General features: G+C 38.8%; 1 protein-coding gene across 3 annotated transcripts in view; it reads right to left on the minus strand.

The window, feature by feature from the left end:
* Window positions 1-9330: 9330 nt before the first annotated feature.
* NMRK1 (nicotinamide riboside kinase 1) overlaps window positions 9331-22226 on the minus strand; it is a 28489-nt gene continuing 15593 nt past the window's right edge. For 2 of the 3 annotated variants that reach the window (XM_006057227.4, XM_025281616.3), the window contains exons 5-9: window positions 16672-16819; window positions 16520-16591; window positions 15795-15901; window positions 13583-13666; window positions 9331-9937 (exon numbers count right to left, since the gene is read on the minus strand). In XM_006057227.4, the coding sequence (XP_006057289.2) occupies window positions 9918-9937; window positions 13583-13666; window positions 15795-15901; window positions 16520-16591; window positions 16672-16819 (431 nt within the window). In that variant the 3' untranslated portion in view covers window positions 9331-9917. The remainder of the gene's footprint in view (window positions 9938-13582; window positions 13667-15794; window positions 15902-16519; window positions 16592-16671; window positions 16820-22226) is intronic. The other variant, XM_006057229.4, reaches the window with a different exon arrangement.

Here is a 22226-nt window from a genome sequence, read left to right on the forward strand (position 1 = left end):
TTTTGTTTTCTTCTTTTTGGCAACCACTTTATTACAAGCCTATTGGAAAGAAAAAAAGAAAGGCAAAGGAAAATATATTGAAGTAAAAAAGATAACTAATTCACAGTTTGTACTGAAATAAATTCCATTTTCTAGGAAGGTGTACCTTTGTTTTATTTTTATTAAAAATCTGTCTCCAAACTAGACAACTTGAGTGGCCACAAATAGCATCTTGGCATCTCATTTTCCTTTGTTGTCTAGTTGGGTAATATTTCTTAAGTTTGGCCTAACTTTCACGGGTGTGGAAGGATAGGTGGCATGAAAGATAAAATGTACTTTGTGCGCCTACATGTGTTTGAGTTAAATAATTTTCAAGAGGTAAACATCATCTCTATTTCTAATGACCTCAAACCTCTAACTCCTCTTATACTATACAAGTATGCAATTACATTTCCATATTGTTTATGGCTTATTAAAAGCAATACATAATAAAAATACCTGAGATTATCAAAAATAGATATCAAGTCTCTCATCAAATAAATCTGTTATTTTTAGCATCTGTATAGCTAAGCAAAATGTCCTCCATTCAGTATTGTCAAGGTGATCATAGCTCCTTTTCTAAGCTCTGTACAGCCTTTGCTTCAGTAAGGACCACATCAAATAGAAATCTGGAGGTTCTCTCCTCTTACATACCCTACATATCCTGGCTTACAGGACACTCAGCCAGTCGTTGTTGTTGTTCAGTCAGTCATGTCTGACTCTTTGTGACCCCATGGACTGCAACACACCAGGCTCCTCTGTCCTTCACTATCTTCTGGAATTTGGTTGAATTCATGTCCATTGAGTTGGTGATACCATCTAACCATCTCATTCTCTTTCATCCCCTTCTCCTCCTGCCTTCAATCTTTCCTAGCATCATGGTCTTTTCAAATGAGTCAGTTCTTCGCATCAGGTGGCCAAAGTACTGGAGCTTCAGCATCAGACCCTCCAATGAATATTCAGGATTGATTTCCTTTAGGGTTGACTGGTTTGATCTTGCAGTTCAAGGGACTCTCAAGAGTCTTCACCAGGACCACAATTTGAAAGCATCAATTCGTAGGTGCTCAGCCTTCTTTGGAGAAGGCGATGGCAACCCACTCCAGTACTCTCGCCTGGAAAAATCTCATGCACGGAGGAGCCTGGTAGGCTGCAGTCCGTGGGGTTGCTAAGAGTCAGATATGACTGAGCGACTTCACTTTCACTTTTCCTTTCATGCATTGGAGAAGGAAATGGCAACCTACTCCAGTGTTCTTCCCTGGAGAATCCCAGAGATGGGGGAGCCTGGTGGGCTGCCGTCTATGGGGTCGCAAAGAGTCGGACACGACCGAAGCGACTTAGCAGCAGCAGCAGCAGCCTTCTTTATGGTCTAATTCACGTCCACACATGACTACTAGAAAAAACCATAGTTTTGATTATATGGACCTTCATCAGCAAAGTGATGTCTCTGCTTTTTTATAGACTGTCTAAAGGTATAGACATATACCTCTATAGCTCTCCTAGGTTTGTCATAGCTCTCCTTCCAAGGAACAAGCATCTTTTAATTTCATGGTTGCAGTCACTATCTGCAGTGATTTTGGAGCCCAAGAAAATAAAATCTGTAACTGTTTCTACTTTTCCCCCTTCTATTTGCCATGAAGTGATGGGACAACATGCCATGATCTTAGTTTTCTGCTTGTTGAGTTTTAAGCCAGCTTTTTCACTCTCCTCTCTCACCTTCGTCAAGAGGCTCTTTAGTTTCTCTTCACTCTCTGCCATTACAGTGATATTTTCAGTGAAGTCTTATTCTTTAACCCCCTTATTCCAGTCCCACCAATTGCGTAGTCAAGCATTCCTGTTATTATGGTAGAGTGTAGTGGTTAAGAGCATGAAATTGCAAAGCAAATTTGGATTTAGCTCTGCCACAACTTGTATGGCCTTCAGCAAGTTATTTTACCTCCTTGTGCTGCAGTTTCTTCATCTGGAAAACAACAGACTCTTCCACTGGGTTTAAATGAGGTAATATATGCAGGAAGTTTAGAATGATGCCTGGCACATGGTAAGCACTCCACAAGTGATGGCTACTATTATCACATGTGTTTTTCATACATGGTTACTGTCTGTCATCATATGGAGCCCTTTCATAGTGTATAGATTAGGTGGCCAAGAGCTGTGGAGGTCTAGCTGCAAGCTAAGTGCAGCAACAATAGCAAGCTTGGTCACAGAGTTTCAGGACTAGCCTTGTAATACACAGCAGCACAGGGGTTCACCATTTAAGGTCATGAAGTCTTGGGCTCCAAATCTGGTTCCAAAGAATGTTAACACGGTGACTGGGTAGTTATGCTATCTTTCAAAGCCTCAGATTTACATAGTTGCTGTGAAGATTAAATAAAGTAATATATGTAAGGTAAACTGTCAAGATATACTTTCCAAAAGTTAAAAATGTGACTCTCATACAAATATAAAGTGAGCATGTGTAGAAGATTCACTTCACATATGACTGAGAGAGAACAGACAAAATGGTTTAAAGAACATGGGAGAGAGCAAAGTATTTATAGTGGCTAAAAGAAAAAGGTTGAATAAGATGGCTAATGTAGATACAAAACTGGTTAATGTACACAGCAATAAAACTATAACATGTGGGGTTGTCTTCTTTATCAGAAAAATAACTCGCATCACTAGTAAACACATTTAATTTTCTTCACAATCAGCAGTTGTTTTCAATTAGGGGTAATTTCTCATTCTAGGGGATGTTTGGCAACGTCTGAAAGAAGCCTAGTGGGCTATATAGTCCATGGGGTCACAAAGAGTTGGACACGACCAAGCAACTGAGCATGCACGCATGCAAAGACATTTTTGGTTGTTATAGCTGGGTGTGTGTGTGTGTGTGTGTGTGTGTGTGTGTGTGTGTGTATGCATCCAGTGGGGAGCGAGCAGGGATGGTCTTAAACATCCTTCAATGCACAGGACAGCCCCCAACAAAAAAGAAATATCCGGCCCCCAGTGCCAAAGGTGCTGAGGTTGAGAAATATTGTCTATCAATTTCTACAAGTTAACATCTACTCTTCTGAAATTTATCAATAAAATGTCCTAATCAAGAGAAAATAGCAAGTCAAACAAAGATACACACTCCTGGAAACTAGCTAACCCTTGGTGGCCGGGTGGGTTGGCTAGAAAAATGCTGAGATAACTCTGAAAGGATATGCAGGAGCCCTTTGGCCTATTTCTTAGTTTTGGAAAATTTTATTGACAATAATTGACATCATACCTAAAACATGGTAGGTACTAAGTGAATGTTAGTTATTTCTATAAATTTATAGGCCACTAGATAGAAGTCCGAACACCCATACAGTAAAATAAATACCATACTTTTACATAAGCATCGTCACTGTTAAATATTTTTTTCCTGTTTAGATTGTTTCATCATGGTCACTTTGAAGTTTTAAGAAAGTCCTCCAATGCAACCTTTGGACTTATGATGATAGATCTATTAAAAAAGACAAGTTATATTTAAAAATTTTTTCTGAAAGCCTGATTCAAAAAACTGAGCCTCTCCTCCTGCATGAAAAACTTTACTGTCACATTGAGAATATCCAAGATATCCTTAGGGAATCCATTTAAAGTCTGTTACAGAAAGGATGGTAAGGTACAGATCATAAGATTGCAGGCTGTGGCCCTTTTTACTGGTCAAAGTGTGGGGGGTTTTGACATTTACAAATTGAAGTATAATTGACACACAATACTGTATTAGATTTAGGTGTATGACACAGTGATTCAATATTTATATACATTGCAAAAATGATAACCATAATAAACCTAGTTACTGTCACCATACGAATTTATTATAATATTACTGACTATATTCCCTACGCTTTACATTACAAAGGCAAAAAAAGGAAAAAAAGCAGCCCCACAGTTGCCCAAATTCATCTTGTATAAGTCAGTTGAATAGTATTAATATATCCACTGGTTGTATCTATCCACTGGGTCCAATAAGGAAAGAAAAACCAGACTAATATGAACAAGAAAAGTTTGATATAAAGAATTTTATAAATTCTTTACATAAAAATCAATATAATTAATTTTAAAATAATTATATTTATAGAAATTTAATAAAGAATAAATAGAAAATGTACCAAAATGGCTGTAAATAAGTATATAACATGTATTTAAATATATATTTATATAAAGCATATATTTAAAAGTATGTAAAATAAAAATGTGTAAGATAAATATATAACACATATAAACAAATAATAATTAAACAATTAATGATAATATTTTATAAATAAAACACCAGCAAGAGATAACATTTTATAAATAAAACACAAGGAAGGCTGCTAAGGAGTAAACAGAACTTTGAAGAAGATAGAGGTAAGGAACACCTACAACCACTAGGGCTGAGAAGGAACACCAAAGGAAGAGACTTTACCATACGCACTCCCACCCCCCAACAGCACCCCCCCCCCCCGCCCCCTCCCGCCCCCCACCCATCTCCATTACTAATGAGAGCCAGACCTCGCTGGAGAAGGTATTACCAAGGCTCAGAGTGTCAGGGAAGTAGCTGTGGTGCAATGTTGGCTAAATTTGCTGGCAATCCATTCAAAGGAATTTGGGGTAAATCCGCCTCTAGGATGCCATGGAAAAACTGTTCCTCAGATGTCTCAGCAGAGGCACTCATTGACGGAGGAGCCTGGTAGGCTGTAGTCCATGGCGTCGCTAGGAGTTGGACACGACTGAGCGACTTCCCTTTCACTTTCCTGCATTGGAGAAGGAAATGGCAACCCACTCCAGTGTTCTTGCCTGGAGAATCCCAGAGACGGGGGAGCCTGGTGGGCTGTCGTCTACGGGGTCGCACAGAGTCGGACACGACTGACGTAACTTAGCAGTAGCAGAGTCACTGCTTAGAGGCTCAGTCGTGTCCGACTCTTTGCGCCCCCATGGGCTGTAGCCCACCAGGCTCCTCTGTCCATGGGGATTCACAGGCAAGAATACTGGAATGGGTTGCCATGCCCGCCTGCAGGGGATATTCCCAACCCAGGGATCGAACTAACATCGCCCGCGTTGCGGGCGGATTCTTAACCGTCTAAGCCACCAGGGAAGCCTAATTCAGCGGAAGCTAAAAGCAAAATCTTTCTCCTGCAACGGCTCTCCAGCGCCCCCTATTGACAAAGCTTAACATTGTTCCACTTGACAAGAGAAAATTATTTAGAGCGCCCAGATTCATTTTCACAGAAGCAGCAAAAAAGAGATAATTTGGAGCTAAGAGTGAGTAAAATCAGTAACTCACACAAGAGTTATTCTGTAATACTTTTAAGGGCTGACAGTAGTGATAATTTCAGGTTGATGGTGTCTAAATAACAGCCAGTGTGGGTCCTCCTGGGCTGCCTGCTGCTATTTGTCAGCTATAGAGCAGTAACTCCACATGATCCCTGGGTCAGCAATATCAACATCATGTGGGAACTTGTTAGAAATGCAGATTCTAGTACACTACCCCTAACCAATGGAACCAGAAACTCTGGGGTTGGGGACCAGCAATCTGGGCTTTTCATAAGCCCTCCAAAGAATTCTGGTACACACTAAGGTTTAAGAACCATTGTTACAACAGTAAGTTCTACAAACTTGCTGTTCAGGCATGAAGAAGAGTCAATAAGGATTTATTTGTATGAGTTTAAATGTCAATCTTTATTTACTTATCTGGCTGTACTGCCCCTCATGTGAGGTCTTAGTTCCCCGATCAGGGATCAAACTCAGCACCCCTTGCAGTAGAAGCATGCAGTCTTAATCAATGGACCACCAAGGAAGCCCTAGTCTCATTTTTTAATTTTGAAGAAGACAATCTAACTTCTCTAGGATCTGGAAGCTACCAGGGAGCATGTGATTTTAACCTCTGCTTTCACATTGATGATGTGTTTCTGGACATGTGGGCATGAATGCATCAACTATGCTCACTTTGGTAAGAAATTCTGTTTTTGATGTGCTCTTATGTACAGGTCATGCTACTTTGATGAGGGCCCCAAAGTTGCTATTGCAATTTTCATCTGCTTCTATGGGTGCACAGATGTGGAGTGTAACACCTATTCTGCCTTTCCCATATCTGTGCTTTATCCTAGGTTTCCACCATGGCTTCAGTTGTTGAAGGAACAGCTGGAGCCACAAACCTAAGGTCAGCAACAGCAGACAGCACCATGGAGCTCACATAAGCTCTACACTGCACCTTGCCCCTCAGATAACCTCATGAGTTGGCTTGCCTCCTTGACAAGGCTCCAACTGTCCATAACAGAAAGTTTCCCTTTCCCCTAACACAGCCTTTGCCTTTCCAAGCTCCTTAATTTGCACCTTTCAAAGGAAAGATGGAGAGATGATATACTCTAGCAAGAGATTTTTCTGCCATTTTTTGCTTTAAAATGGAAAATGTGTGTGTGTGTGTGTGTGCATGTTTGTATACTGTAGGAATTATGGCCTGGCCCTGGTCCTGCTAGTAACTAGCTGCATAGGGTTGGGCAGGTCACCAGCTCTGGTTCTAATTTCTACACTCAAATACAGAGCATCAGACCAGCTGAGACTACTCCAACATCTTAAGATTCTATGTACTACACAAGTGTATCCTTAAAAGATAACTTGTTGGGCTTCAATATCACCCTATAGTATAACAGTCTATGCACAAGGCCTTCTTCTAAACTCCTTCCTCTGGGCTTAACATTTAGCACAACAAAACCTTCCTACAGCAAATTCAACCTAAAAGGATTGAGGTTATTTATGCACAGAAAAGTGAAGTCTTCAGCAGATTTGCTCCTTTTAGCCTTTCTAAACAAATATAGGCTTGGCCAAAAAGTTTGTTCAGATTTTTTTCCATAAGATCTGATGGAAAAACCTGGGGGAGCTTTTTGGCCAATCCAATCCAATCCCTCATTAACTGCTTTGATGAGTAACTAAATGTGAAAGCACATAGTGGAAATGAAATACTAGTATTCTTCATTTCAAATTCCCAATTTGTTTCTCATTGAGAGAAGTAAACAAATACATTTCCTTCTTCCCAAAATGATTTGAATGTTTCCATTTTTAATGTCTGTTACTGTTGCACTGCCCACCCCCCCCCACCTCCCCCCCCCACCCCCGGCACACACACCAAGATGAACAGTCTCTCTCTCATCTATTTTCACATGCTGAAATGGGGAAAGTCAAGTGTGATGCTTCTCAATCAACAGTGACAATATTCTCTGTGGGGAAGAGTATTTCAGAAATTTGAGGAAATAAAGTTTGAAAAGTCATATCTAGATTTTGATACTAAAAAAAAGAAAAATCTTGGGACTTCCCTGGTGGCCCAGTGGCTAAGACTCTGCACTCATAATATAGGGGGCCCAGGTTTTGAGCCCTGGTCTGGGAACTAGATCCCACATGTAACAACTAAAGACCCTGTGTGCTGCAATGACAATTTAAGATCCCACATGCTGGAACTAAGACCTGGCACAGTCAAATAAGTAAATATTAAAAAAATTTTTTTAACTGTTTGGATAAAACAAATTACATTCATCTAAGCTCAAGAAAATTATAGTCAGAGAAGCAGAAAAAAAAATGTGGTAATACTTGCAAAATACTTGCAGTTGCTTATCTGTTTCCTCCTCCTTCTTTAGTAAAAGTGTTCCGCACCCCCTACCTTTCCTCAACTTGGCAACATCCCCGGGCAGTGATTCGTAACTGGTTAGAATCTGTCCTAACAACTTCTTCCCAGCTTCTTTTGCAGTGAGAGTGGCCATGGGAGCCATGGCTGCTGGGGTCACTGTTGGGTAATTTGGGGAGCCCTATGGCTGTCTGCCTCCTGTACCCAGTTCCTTCCTTGATAGTTGACACTGTGCTGGGAGCTTCTGTGGGGCCTTCCTGTGACCTCCTGGTGATAGCTCCACAGGCCAAGGATCAAAGACTGTGGCTTTTCTATGACACTTTCGAGTTGTTGAATTTCCGAAGAACAAGTCTTAAATATGTAATAGTTAGGACTTGAAAGTTGTTTAGAGTTTATCTGAAATTCAAATTTAACCGTGTGCCCTCTAATTTTGTTTTTTTTCCCCCCCTTAAATCTGTCAACTCTATGTAAAAACCCTAGACTACACGTCTTAAACTTTTGTTATATAAAAAGGATTACCTCAGTAAGTTACTATTAGTCAAGTTAACATACTGCTTGCATGTGAACTCATTCCTGATATAGTAGTAATTTATAAAGAGTACCCAGCATTTATTATGTTCACTATGTGCTAGACACTGTGCTAGTTAACAGGGAGTATTTGTAATTGAGCCTCAGAGGTAGGTCCTGCCTTCAGGGAGCTTGCAGTTTAGCTGGAGAGACAGCCACTGAATGAGTGATTCTGTAAGTCGCAGAGTAATTACAACTGTGACCAGCGCTTTGAAGGAAAAGTAGAGGAACCTTGAGAGCACCTATGAGGGCGGGGTAAGGAGAAGGGAAATCCTTGAGAAGTGGCATCACAAGAGTGAACTGAAGGCGGAGTAGGAGTTAGTGGGCTAGTTGGAGGGAGGGTTGCAGAAGTTTGCTCTAAGCCTCAGGAGCAGCACGTGAGGCTGCTGTGACATGGGAAGAGTCCTGGTGAGTTTGAGGAGTGGAGGTTCCAGTGGCTGAGCAGCAGAGAGTTGAGTGATGGGAAATGCAGGCAGAGAGGCACTTAGAAGGTGGATCATGGATGCCTTGGGGGCCATGTTAAGGATTTCAAAACTTACCTTACTCTCCACTATACCCACAGTAAGTACTGTTGGTATCCTCACCTTACAAAGAGAAACAAAGACTTTAAAGGGTTTGATCAAAAACATAAAAAGTTATTAAGTGAATGAACTATAATTTTAGCCCAGATTTTTTTTTTTATAGTGTATGTGAGCAAAAAACCCCTAATCATTACTGAGTGCAAGCTAGTTACAAACTTCTAAGTAATGAGAGCTGATTAGATGAGTTTGTAGAGATTATTTAACGTTAAGAGTATATTTTATATTTATGTAAAAACTGTGAATGTGAGAAATCTATTATTAATAAATAAGAAGTTGATCAGTAATTTAAATTCCAGTATTGAATGGGGCATCAAGAAATTATACAATTATACAGATTACCTGTTTGTGCTTTCCAATGAAAGGTCCCCTGTACTGCATACCACTTAAGTCACTGTGGCTTACTTATGCAATTTTAGACCATCGGTTTGACAAAAACAAAATAAAACATGCACACAAAAATCCTTATTTGTAATAAAATCTCAATATCAGTGACACAAATGATTCAGCAGTTTTAGATACATATGAGAAACAATTACAGCAGTAACAAGGACAAAACATACAAAAATATACCATTGCAAATTGTTGATTTATTCAATATGATTGCTACTCCTGGTAATCCCATTATTTGCAGGAGGTGGGCATCGGTATGGGATGGTAACAAATATTTTTAAAAAATTAAAAATAGAAAAATATAAAGAGTAAACTGTATGTGAGGTAAATGTTATATGATAATTGATATGATGCATGCAACAAATACAGACACATATGCATACATATATAGACTCATCCACACACACACACACATCATTAGATTACATATATACTGGATTGTGATCTACATCTTCTTTTTTCCTTTGGGTCCCATTCATAGAAGTTTGAAAATCATTAGTGTAGTGAAATGACTCAGTCTTTGGCGCTATGCTGTATCTGTGCACTTCTTGGTGTGAGAACAGCATTAGGGTAAATTTCTGTCCATTATCATGGATAGCCACTTACTGTTCCATATGTTAAAGAAATCATGTGTGACAGAACAAACAAACAAAACAACAGACTGTCATTGTACCAAAGTGCAAAATGTATCTTGGTTATGGTACTTGAATAGATTCCTTTGAATTTTCCAGTTCACTCCAGGAAGGTTTCAGTCCATTCCAACTTTATACTGTCACTTGCACACCTTGGAAATAATTACAAAAAGAAAAGAAATTAATGAAGAATTCCAATTGTCATTTTATTAAATCTTCACACTAACATTAAGGTGTGTTAAGATTACACAGATTCTGGGACCAGAAATGCTGGTTTTCTGTAAAGAACTAAATTGAGTCCAAATCTCATTCTTTTAATCCTTGTGCTAAATTTAAGCCTATTTTCAGATATCCAGTATTATTTGCAATTGGTATAACGATCCTTGACTTCAAGTAATAATTTGAGAACTAGAAGAATATCACAAAAGGTGGCTGATACAGTAATATTCTTGTTTTAGAATGATATCCTTGGTTTGAGGAAAGAAGTATTCTTACCTTTTTTAAAAGTAAGGACGTCGAGCTGAATATTTAGTGACCTTGGCTTAGAAAGTCAATGATCAGCCTGCCGCATTCTTATCACACATCTCATACTAGAAAAGCATACATTTTTTTGTAATCTTTGAAGCATGCAAAATATAAAAATGATTATACTCTTTGACTCAGCAAGTGCTACTTCTGAAAATTTTAAATATCATTCAAGAAGAAGAAAACCAGCAACACACACAGATATTTTACAGTACATTATTTGCCAATGTAAAAATCTTTTTAACAATACTAAATATCTAACAGTAGGAAATGGTTCAATAATTTTATGGCAATTATAGTGTTACTTTATAATTGGAAATTATATTTTAAATTCAACATAGAAAAATATCCCCCCAAATTCATTTTATTAAATTTTTATTTTGCAATTTTTATCCCTCTGATTTGACATTTTTCTTCTGCAGGAAGATGTCAATGTCAGGTCTTATAATTTACTTTTAATGAGCAAAACAGAACTCAACCTTGAATCCTTTAACTGGAAGAGCTATTTAGTTTTATTGTTTCATTATATAATGGACTCTACAAAGCTTATTCAACATTAAATATTAATTTAAAAATAAAAGTAAACATGGCAATTAACCATGTAAGCCATGTAAGAGAGATTTAAATTCAATCTTTGCTTCTGTTTCATTATTATTGCTGTATCACAATTATGATTCTATATGTTTAGAATAGAAAATTAGTTTATGAGATACTATAAGAAGCCTGAGGTATATTCAACTGAAACATTTGAAGGCGCCCAGAATAGCCTGGTTTAACCTCACTGAGGGTTAAACCAGGCTATGCTAAGGATCCCTCCAGGCGAGCTTTGCCAGGGCACTGTGATTGGAAGAACTGGAAAAGGTGATGGGTTACTATAAATAATGCAGTAACTTATTTATACAACAGAAAAAAAAAAGAAAAAAAGAAAAAACGAACATAAATCTTGGAGGTAGGAAGAGCTGATATTCCTTGGATTTTATGTCTCTTATAACATTTCTATTATTTTTTTTTCTTTTAAGCTTTATCCAATATCTCAAACGCAGGCAAGATAGTCTTACGAAGGAATACTTCCTTACAAAGCTCTAGGATGTAGGTAAGGAAAGAGGAGGGTGTTATAGACATGGAAATGTACTTTCCTGTGGGTTTTCAGCCCCCATCAAAACATGCCAGCTTTTCTTGGGTCTTGGACCAGATGGCAAAAGCTGGCATTCTGTATGCAATCTGCCTGAGCTACATGATCAAGGCTTGTTCATTTTTATTAGCAGATACAGCGTAAGGCCAAACGTCAGCATGTGACTTGGTCATTAAAGGAAAACTGGACCCAAGCCTAATCATTATTGAGAGAATGGAAAGGTATAGGTGTTCAACCACTGTAAGTATCAACACCCTGTAAGTACCCTATCAAGGTCAGCAAGGGAGCGAACAGCTCTCAGAGAAGTGGCTCTGGCTCAGGTGCTATCATTTACAAAGGCTGAGCCCCTCCCTTCACTCTACATTCTCTGTATCCACTGATGCTCGGCCTGAGCTTCGTGATGAGGGGCATGCCTTTCATCAGAGTAACAGATGGCAGGGGTGAGCAGGCAAAACTGGCAAGGATTTTAAGTTCCACTTACAGGAAGAAATTTTAGTATGGTCCTGACATTTCTTTAAATAGGTTCATGCCTACATGAAGGGCTGATTCTGAAACTAGGAGTGTGTTAGGATCAATGAGCTGCCTGGCTGGGCACAAACTTCTAGTCAGTTAGGAATTTACTGAGGACACAGGAAATCTAATTCTTTCTGAGAGATGACGACATTTGCACCAGAGGAGTTGCTTCTCACCAAAAGAGCATGTAATATTCTTCACTGCCAAAGTGACTCATACTGTCTTCTCCTGAGCCAGCTGATGACTGCATTTTGTATGTTAGCCATGAAAAGTGTTAGCTCAAACAGTGCCAGTGAAAGATCTACATCTATAGTTTTGTTTTCCCAGCACACTTTGTCATCCTTCTTCTGGTTTCTACCTCCTACTCTGCCTTCCCTTTGGGGGATTTCTCCCCTTAAATCAGGAGCCTTTCCTAAGGTACTCAATTACAAGATGAGTACCTGATCCACTTCTAGCCAACCAAAGTAAGCCATCTCCCAGGCACAGTGATTGGTTTAGCAAAAGTCATGTGACCCAAATAGGACCAATCAAAATGTTTCCTGGGACTTTTCAGCTGGGATAATATGGAAAATTGATTTAAAAATGTTTAAAATAAAGAATTTTAAATATATGCAAAACTAGTGAGAATAACATATAGACCCTTCTGTATCCAATATTCAGCTTTATCAACTCATAGACAATATTGAAAAAGGATAAAACTGTCTTTTTACTGGGGCTATTGGATTTAGGAGGATAGTGTTGCCAAAATACTTCATGTCTGTTAGTGGAGAGAGACTGACCTCAAAATACACCCAAACAGAAAATGAGAAATTGAGGCAGAACCATGAGGACCCCATCGGCGCTCTTTAACTCAGTTGAGCCTGAAGCCACTGCCACTCCTGTATTTTTTTTTCTGCTTAAGCCAGATTTAGGAGGATTTCTGTCACTTGTAAAATGTATTGTCTGATATGAAAACCTTAAAGAAATACTCAATAAGTTATTTTTAAAATCTTGTGTTTATTTTGGGAAATAAGTATTTATGAAAAATCTTAGAGGAATAAAGGAGAAAGAGAACTCTATACCTATTAAAACAAGATTATCAGCATTTAATTTCACTCAATTATAAGAATAATTTCAGTCCTATTGAAATAACAGCCATCTATTAAAAAATTTGAACTAAATAACAGAAATATCATTAAGAGAGATAACAGAGGGTGAATATTTTCACCCTCAAAAGAACTCAGAAAAGTAATCAAGTCCCTAGACCCATTAAGAGTCTCTGATTCTGAACTGTCTTCAAAGCAATGAGTGAATGGATACGATCACTCTTACATTAGCATGCTGGTATACCATTCTTGGGGCTTCCCTGGTGGCTCAGTGGTGAAGAACCCGCCTGCCCATGCAGGAGACCTAGGTTCAATCCCTGGGTCAGGAAGATCCCCAGGAGATGGAAATGGCAACCCACTCCAATATTCTTGCTTGGGAAATCCCATGGACAGAGGAGTCTGGTGGGCTGCAGTCCATGGGGTCACAAAAGAGTCAGACATGATTTGGTGACTAAAATAACAACAACAACATTCATGGGTATGTAATGAAATATTTTTCCTGGTTGGTCCTTCACAATCCACTTTGATTGGACAATACTAACCCTTTTGTTTTGCTAGTTCTTGTATTAGATCTTCATATACTTGTGAAAAGAGGTCTTCCTCAGATTTTGTTCCATCTAGATAAACTGAGAAGGGGAAAAAAGAGTAGTTCAAATGCTAACAGGCTTATTAATATGGGATGCTTACTCTGGCATTTGGCATCTCTTGAGGACACCATAAGTTTAAAGAACCCAGGAACTTAATTTTAAAAGAAATTAATAGCCATTAAAAAGAAAAATATAAAGCCGGGTACAATAGGTAAGAGATTTGGGTTATTACAGAGAAATTCAAACTAGCTGATGTGAAAATGATAAAAACAAAAAAGACACAGAGTTAAGTGGCATTGTGCATACATCACTTTAGGAGCACCAAATAGGTGCTTTCTCAAAATCAATCATTTAAGGGAATAGTTCTCAAACTTCTTTATCAGGATAACCTGTGAAGCTTCTTAAACCATGCTGTGTGTGTGTGTGTGTGTGTGTGTGTGTGTGTGTGTGTGATGTCTGTCACGTATGTGCTGAACCTGCATTCTCCAGGCCATGAGATTTAAATTGCCATAGCCAGTTTGGTATAAGAAGTAGGTTATAAGAAAATTCTGTAGGTTAAAGGAAGGAAAGAGCCTTCTAGTCACAATACTGCAGAGGTAGGGGAGGTAGGAGAGAACTGTGCCTGTTAAGAAAAAGATGCTCAGTTTGGAAAGGCTAGAAGGTGGGGAGGCACGAACAGTATAGAAATAGATTTAAGAGGAAGGCTCTGCCTTAGCCTTTGGAGACCTTGAGAGCTTTCCTGGATGTTTAGATTTTATCCCAAAGGGCTGGAGACTCTTTGGAACCATTTAAGCAAGGTAGGAGCATGAGATGGCAGAGGCGGGGGGATAGGCAGTAGTAAGAAGAAGACATCCCTGCAACCAATGGTCTAGGTTGGAAATAATGTGACCAAAAATGTCATGAGAGGCCCTGGGGATGTGGAAGAGGGGGTTTGACTGGACTGAAGAAGGGATCATAAGAGCCTCCAGACCACGGGGAGATCCCATGTGCTTTCCGTATTTACCAAACAGGCCATGAAGTCTCTCACAGTAGGGACAACTCCCTTTATTCTGAAAAGATGTGCCCGCTCTGGTTGCTCTGCCTCATCCAAAAGCCTTCTGTCTCCAGCCTCCTGCATCTTCTCCATGTTGTACTCTGTATCCCAAGGATCTGTTCTCAGTCCAGCCCCGTAGATCCAGGTATTTATATCTAAATCACTGCTTTAAGTCCCTCAGGCATCTCAACTTCATTACTGGCATGCAAAGCAGACTTGCATTCCTCCTTGCAAATCTGTGAGTCCTTCACTTTTTTCTGTTCTCTGAAATAACACCTGACAATTCCTGAGCTGTTGTCCTTGACAGCTCAACTACCTGCACCCTCCATATCTATTCTATCCTTCAGTTCCTCTGAATACATATGTCCCATTTCGCACCCTACACATCTACCCTTCACAAAGCCACATGGATCTGACTGAAACAAAAACTTTCTATCTCCCATATCCTTGTAATAAACCTCTCTGTAGAGGCCTTCCCACTTTCCTTAGGACAATGACCTTTGGCCTTTTAAGGTCTGTACCCTTCCTGTACCACCACCATCACCCGTTGCTTTGTCTTTCTCTACCACAACCTTCTTGCCAGTGCCCGCTGGCCTTTCCATGCACCATACCCACTGTCTGGGGTGACCTTCTATCCCACCCCCACCTTTGTCCAGTTAAATCTATCATAAAGTGGTTTAAATGTGGCTTCCTCAAGGAAGCCTTCCCCGGTTGCTGAGACCGGGACAGTCCCCCTGAAGCTCAGTGTCACAGTACTCAGCACAGTTAGAAAGGACAACTTGTGCAGCAAGTGTGTTTAACATCTGTTTCCCTGATAGAATGTTGGTTCATAAGACTGGAGACCAAGTCTGTCTTATTTCCCTTGATAACACCAGGGCAGTGCCTTGTTCAGGGAATGCATTCAATCAGTATTTGTTGAATGAATGACCATTTAGAAGTTGCTACACTTTGACAAGAGTCATAGAGAGAGAAACAGAAGCCAGGAGACCCAATGTGGAAAAGGAGGGTTCTGGCTTAAAATGTCCTTTTACAATCTAATACATGAGAAATATGCTTTCTAAAATCTTGTGTACTCTTGTGTACTTTGAGGCAATGACAGTGAAAAGTCTTCCTTGAAGGGAAAAAGACACTCACCAATTTCCCATGAGACATTCTCCATTTCTTTTTTGTGCTTTAGGTACATGGGCCACACGTGGCCATCAAAGTACCCTGGGGCGTCTGGAGGCTTGTAGACCCTTGTACTGTCAAAATATGTAGGAAACTTCATGTTGACAGAAACACAAAACTGATAAAGTAAAATAATGGTCAGGACAATGGGGAAATTACTCAGAAATTGAGAAGGAATAAGACCATGCTTTTTAGACTCAATGTCAGTTACAAAGACAGCACACGATAGACTTAGTGCTCTGATCTAAAAATGAACTTTGGAACTCGCTGACTACCATTCCTAATTATCTTTCCCCCCTCAAGTGATTTATAAAAGAATTAACAATATTAATAATGATAGCAATACTGTTATGTTGTAGTAAGCTTTAAACTAACCAGTGTACTCAATGGCTATAGCAGAATAAAGGCCAATTAATTTAAAATCATAATCAAAATGAAATTGCTCCATATGAAGATTTAGGAAGGATAAGCCAAACAGCTTGTATTAATACAAGAGCCTTTTCTTAGAAAAGTAATTTGCATTACTCCATGTGGGTGGCCACTTACGGAAAAAGGTCTTGTTCTTTGTGAACAGTTGAGGCTTCCCTTGCTTGAAAAATAACATACACACATTGTTCAATAATGCTGTTTCTTTGCTTTTCTGAAAGTTTGTCTTTTGGGTTACAATCCACACAGGCATTTTCAAAACTTACCTCCTCCTCCGTTTACATTCTTCATACGGAATTGTCAGAAAATAGCGTCTATTCCATATAGTGTCAAGGGGCCTAAAAGAACAGCATATTTAGTGCATATTTAGTTTTTTCCCCATTCATTCAGAGTCATTAATAGAGTGAGGAATGCTTACTTATAATGGAAGAGAAGGAAACCTTCAATAATTAAGATGGGAATTTCCTTAATGTTTTCCTCATGTGTTGATGCCAGAGACTGTGTTGGGTTTTCCATCCAGCAGGAGATGGCGGACATCATTTCCTCCATGTTAAGCGCTTCGAGCACTTCAAACAAACAGACACAAATATGAAATAAATACAACAAAAGTTTTACACTGTGGCTTTTTATGATGAGGATATCCAGTGACCTATAAACATATGAAATAACACTAGTCTATTTTTCCTTCAAAACACCTAATTAACAAACATTTTAGATAAAAAATATAAACTCTGACATTGATAAGGTGGTATGCTTGATATATTTTCATTTTGGAAAAATTTAAACACATACAAAAGTAGAGCGTAGAGTACAATGAACTCCCATGTCCCCCACTTACCAACTTAGACAATTATAAACTCATTGCTTTATTTATAACTTCTATTTCCCCTTGACTATATAAATGTGTAACATTTTTGGATGACAAAATATTTATAAAATAGTTAGAAAGACAGTGACACGCTGGGGAAATTACTTGCAATATACTTGGCAAAGAATGGGTATCCTTAATATATAAAGAGCTCTTACAGATAAATAAAAGGAGGTAAATCATTAACATAATTTACAAAGGACACAAATATATAATACTCAAAACTTAAAAATGTGCATACTTTCAGAGCTTACAGTTGTTAATTCTAGAAAAGTATCCTATAACAGAGATTCTCAAAGTGTGGTACTTCCAGCAGCAGCAGCAGCTGAGAACTTATCAGAAATGCAAATTCTCACTCCTACTTCAGAACAACTGAATTGAGCCATCTGTGTGTAGAGATATTTTAGTGGAAGGTTTTAAAATTATGAATTAATCCCTTTAATTGATATAGAGATACTAAGTTTTTCTCTTTGTTTTGGTATTTGTTTTGATTAAGTTGCATTTGGTAAGATGGTTAATTTCATTTAAGTTTTCAATTTGCATAAAATTGTTCATAATATCATCTTTTTGATATTTGTGGAATTTGTAATGATATTGACTTTGTTTTTCTCTATTTTTTTCTTGATTAGTTTTGATTTAACTTTGAGGGTCACTCAGATTCATCAATCTGTAGGTTTACATCTTAGGCCAAATTTGAGATGTCTTAGACCATTACTAATTTGAATACTTTTCAGCACCACACTGTTTCTCCTCTCCTTCTGAGGCTCTGATGATATAAATGTTAGATCTTTTGTTATTGTCCCATGTTTCTGTTCATTTCTTTTCAGTCTATTTTCTCTCTGCTGTTCAGATTGAATATTAATAATTTCTATTGTCTTCAAGTTCATTGATTCTTTCCTCTGTCATATTTATACTCCTATTATGCCCATGCAGTGAGTTCTAAAATTTTAGTTATTATATCAGTTTTCAGTTCTAAGATTTCTATTTGGTACTTTTTCTCATGTCCTCTTTCTTTATTGAAGCTTTCTAATTTTTCACTTGATTCAAGAATGGTTACAGTTGTTCACTGAAGCCTTTTTATGGATGTTATTTAAAATCCTTGTCAGAATTCCAGCATCTGTGTCATCGTGATATTGGTATCTGTCTTTTCTCATTCAAATTGAAAGTTGCCTGGTTTTTAGCATGACAAGTGATTTTCAGTCTCATCCTGGAAATTCTGGGTATTATGTTATAAGGCTCTGGAGCCTATTTAATCTTGTTTTTTTCAGGCAGTTACTCTGTTCAGGGGTAGTGTGCAGGTCCAGGTTGGGTGGATATTCAGCTGTCTGCTGAGCATCACCATACTGAGGTGTGGGGATGGCTGTGGAAGGAGAAAGAGGCAAGCAGTAGCATCCAGGTATTGCTTCATTACAGTTCAGTGAGGACAGAAGTTCAGCTCTCCAGTGCGTCCTGCACACAGCAGTTGACACAAGTTGGTTAGGAAAAGTGGAGTGCCAACTCATACCACCTCACACTGCCTTATTCTTTTTTTTTTTTTTTTGCTGCCAGTTAGGTGTAGAAGTTCCGGAGAAGGCAATGGCACCCCACTCCAGTACTTTGCCTAGAAAATCCCATGGATGGAGGAGCCTGGTAGGCTGCAGTCCATGGGGTCGCTAAGAGTCGGACAAGACTGAGCGACTTCCCTTTCACTTTTCACTTTCATGCATTGGAGAAGGAAATGGCAACCCATTCCAGTGTTCTTGCCTGGAGAATCCCAGGGACGGAGGAGCCTGGTGGCTGCCGTCTGTGGGATCACACAGAGTCGGACACGACTGAAGTGACTTAGCAGCAGCAGCAGCAGCAGCAGGTGTAGAAGTTCAGCTTTCTTTTTGGAATTACTGATATGATTCCTATGCTAACATGGAAAGCCAATGGACCCTGCTGTGCTGGTGCTGCTGGTCCAAAAGTCTAGAAATGCACTGCGCCCTGTTAACACCATGAGGGGAAGTTGTTTTTCCTTTTGTTTGGCTACAGTAAAGTGGATATTACCAAAATAATTTTCTCTTCTGTTACGGCACTGTTTTTCTATTCTTTTGACTAAAGGGAACAGTTTTTTTGGGCTCCAAAATCACTGCAGATGGTGACTGCAGCCATGAAATTAAAAGATGCTTGCTCCTTGGAAGAAAAGTTATGACCAACCTAGACAGCATAAAAAGCCGAGACATTACTTTGCCAACAAAGGTCTGTCTAGTCAAAGTGATGTTTTTTCCAGTGGTCATGTATGGATGTGAGAGTTGGAGTATAAAGAAAGCTGAGTACTGAAGAAGTGATGCTTTTGAACTGTGGTGTTGGAGAAGACTCTTGAGAGTCCCTTGGACTGCAAGGAGATCCAACCAGTCCATCCTAAAGGAAATCAGTCCTGAATATTCATTGGAAGGACTGATACTGAAGCTGAAACTCCAATACTTTGGCCACCTGATGCAAAGAACTGACTCACTGGAAAAGACCCTGATGCTGAGAAAGATTTAAGGTGGGAGGAGAAGGGGATGACAGAGGATGACATGGTTGGATGGCATCACTAACTCAATGGACATGAGTCTGAGTAAGCTTTGGGAGTTGGTGATGGACAGGAAAGTCTGGTGTGCTGCAGCCCATGGGGTCGCAAAGAGTCAGACATGACTGAGCGACCGAACCGAACTGAACTGAAAGGGAACAGAGTTCTTGGGGGGTTTTAGTTATAGCTATTGATGGTTCCATGTAGCACACTTCTCTACCATCTTTTTCCAGATATATATGACAGGCAAAAAAAAAAAAAAAAGTGTCCAGGGAACTCACAGCAATGTCATTCCTCAAGATTCAAAGTCCCTAGTCAATATGCTCTCTTCGTCTTTCAGAGTCTTTGCTTGTTGTATTCTATTCAGGGTTTTTAGTTATAAGAGGGAGGAAATAGCAAGTAATGGGGCCAAGCCATCTTGGGTAGAACAAGAAGTACCATTAGTTTTAATATATTTTCTTTACATTCAGTTAAAATATTTTCTAATTTTCATTGTGATTTGTTCTTTGACCCAAGGGATATAATGAGGCGTCTTGCTTCAGATAAAATATGATGATGTCTGGGATCTGCTTCAAAATAATACAGAAGGAGAAAGTGGGTGAGGGTACAGATGAAATATAATTGGCCAAGAGTTCATCATTTTAAAAGCAGAATGGTGAATTCATGAGAGTTCATTATACTTTTTTTGCCTCCTTTTGTATCTGCTTAAAATTTTCCATAACAAAAAGTTTTTAAAAATCAGAAAAAAACCACTGATTAATTTTCAAACACTTTGGAATTTTCTACTTACTCTTTTGCTATTGATTTCTAATTCAGTTCTCTGTAATTAGAATATATCTCTATATTACTTCAATACATTGAAATGTATTAAGACTTAAAAAAACCCAAAGTCTGACAACCTGTTAACATGTTTAGTTGATTTAACTTAATATAGCTGACATATTTGATTTAAAGCTATCATTTTACACCATCTTCTATTTTTCCACCATCTTTTGATATTTTAGTTCTCTATTTTTTACTTCTTTTATATTTATCAGCTATATTATAATGATTCCATCTATTTATAAATGTGATAGCTATATACTTTAAAACTATTCTTTTGGTAGTTATAAAGATCAACATTACCTTGACTTACCTTAAACTTGTACATTTACCTAAAGAGCTCAGAATTCTGCTTAAGATAGATTCCTGGAGGTGGGACACTTGAACACATGGCATGAATATTTTAAGGTCTTTGGGACATATGCTCAACCTCCTTTTCAAAAAAGATTGTACCAATTAATATCCACCTATAAGTTATTTTGGAGAAGGCAATAGCAACCCACTCCAGTACTCTTGTCTGGAAAATCCCATGGACAGAGGAGCCTGGTAGGCTGCAGTCCACGGGGTCGCTAAGAGTCGGACACGACTGAGTGACTTCACTTTCACTTTTCACTTTCATGCATTGGAGAAGGAAATGGGAACCCACTCCAGTGTTCTTGCCTGGAGAATGCCAGGGATGGGGGAGTCTGGTGGGCTGACGTCTATGGGGTCACACAGAGTCAGACACAACTGAAGAGATTTAGCAGCAGCAGCATAAGTTATTTTAATGGGCCCATGCCATTATTAATTATTAGTGCTTTAAAAATGTATTCATGAGGTAAGTGGGAAAAAATAAGCTTAATTCTTTAACTACTTTTGAGGTTGACTTTTTATTGTACATTCATTAATCAAGTAACCTTATGCTTCTGTGAATAACTTATTCACATTATTGGATAATTTTCATTTGAGATATTAGTGTTTTTCTTGTTAGTTTGTAAGAACTCATTTAAATTAGGAATAAATCTTTGTCAATTATTGAAAATATTTCTTCCTTGCTTGACTCTTACTTTGTAATAATCTTTCTCACTAACCAATAGAAAAGGGGAAGAGAAGAAAAAAATATACTGGCTCAAGACACAAGAGCAGATAGCCAGTCAAGGATTTTGCCTCTCTTAAAGCTATCATGTTTCTGTAAGAATTGACTACGTAACACTTTCCCTTCCAGGTTATCAAAGTTAAAAATAAGGAACATATCTCATGGCTCTTTAAGAGCGCTAGGAGAAGGCAATGGCACCCCACTCCAGTACTCTTGCCTGGAAAATCCCATGGATGGAGGAGCCTGGTAGGCTGCAGTCCCTGGGGTCGCTAAGAGTCGGACATGATTGAGCAACTTCACTTTCACTTTTCACTTTCATGCATTGGAGAAGGAAATGGCAACCCATTCCAGTGTTCTTGCCTGGAGAATCCCAGGGATGGCGGAGCCTGGTGGGCTGCCGTCTATGGGGTCGCACAGAGTCAGACACGACTGAAGTGACTTAGCAGCAGCAGCAGCAGCAGTTTGCATAAGTACTCAATTATCTTATTAAAAGTTGATAAGACTATTAAATATGGTTTCCTAGCATGATATTCCTTTACAGGTATAAGTAGATGCTTTTCTGATGGACTTTACCCTATTGGCTTCAAAGCAGCATTAGAGTGGGCAAGGGGGTGAAGTGAATCCATCTAAAAAATATTTACTAATCTTTTTTGAGCAGTGACAAGACCCAGTACT

This window comes from Bubalus bubalis, chromosome 3 (genome assembly GCF_019923935.1).
Source record: "Bubalus bubalis isolate 160015118507 breed Murrah chromosome 3, NDDB_SH_1, whole genome shotgun sequence".
NCBI classification, from domain to species: domain Eukaryota; kingdom Metazoa; phylum Chordata; class Mammalia; order Artiodactyla; family Bovidae; genus Bubalus; species Bubalus bubalis.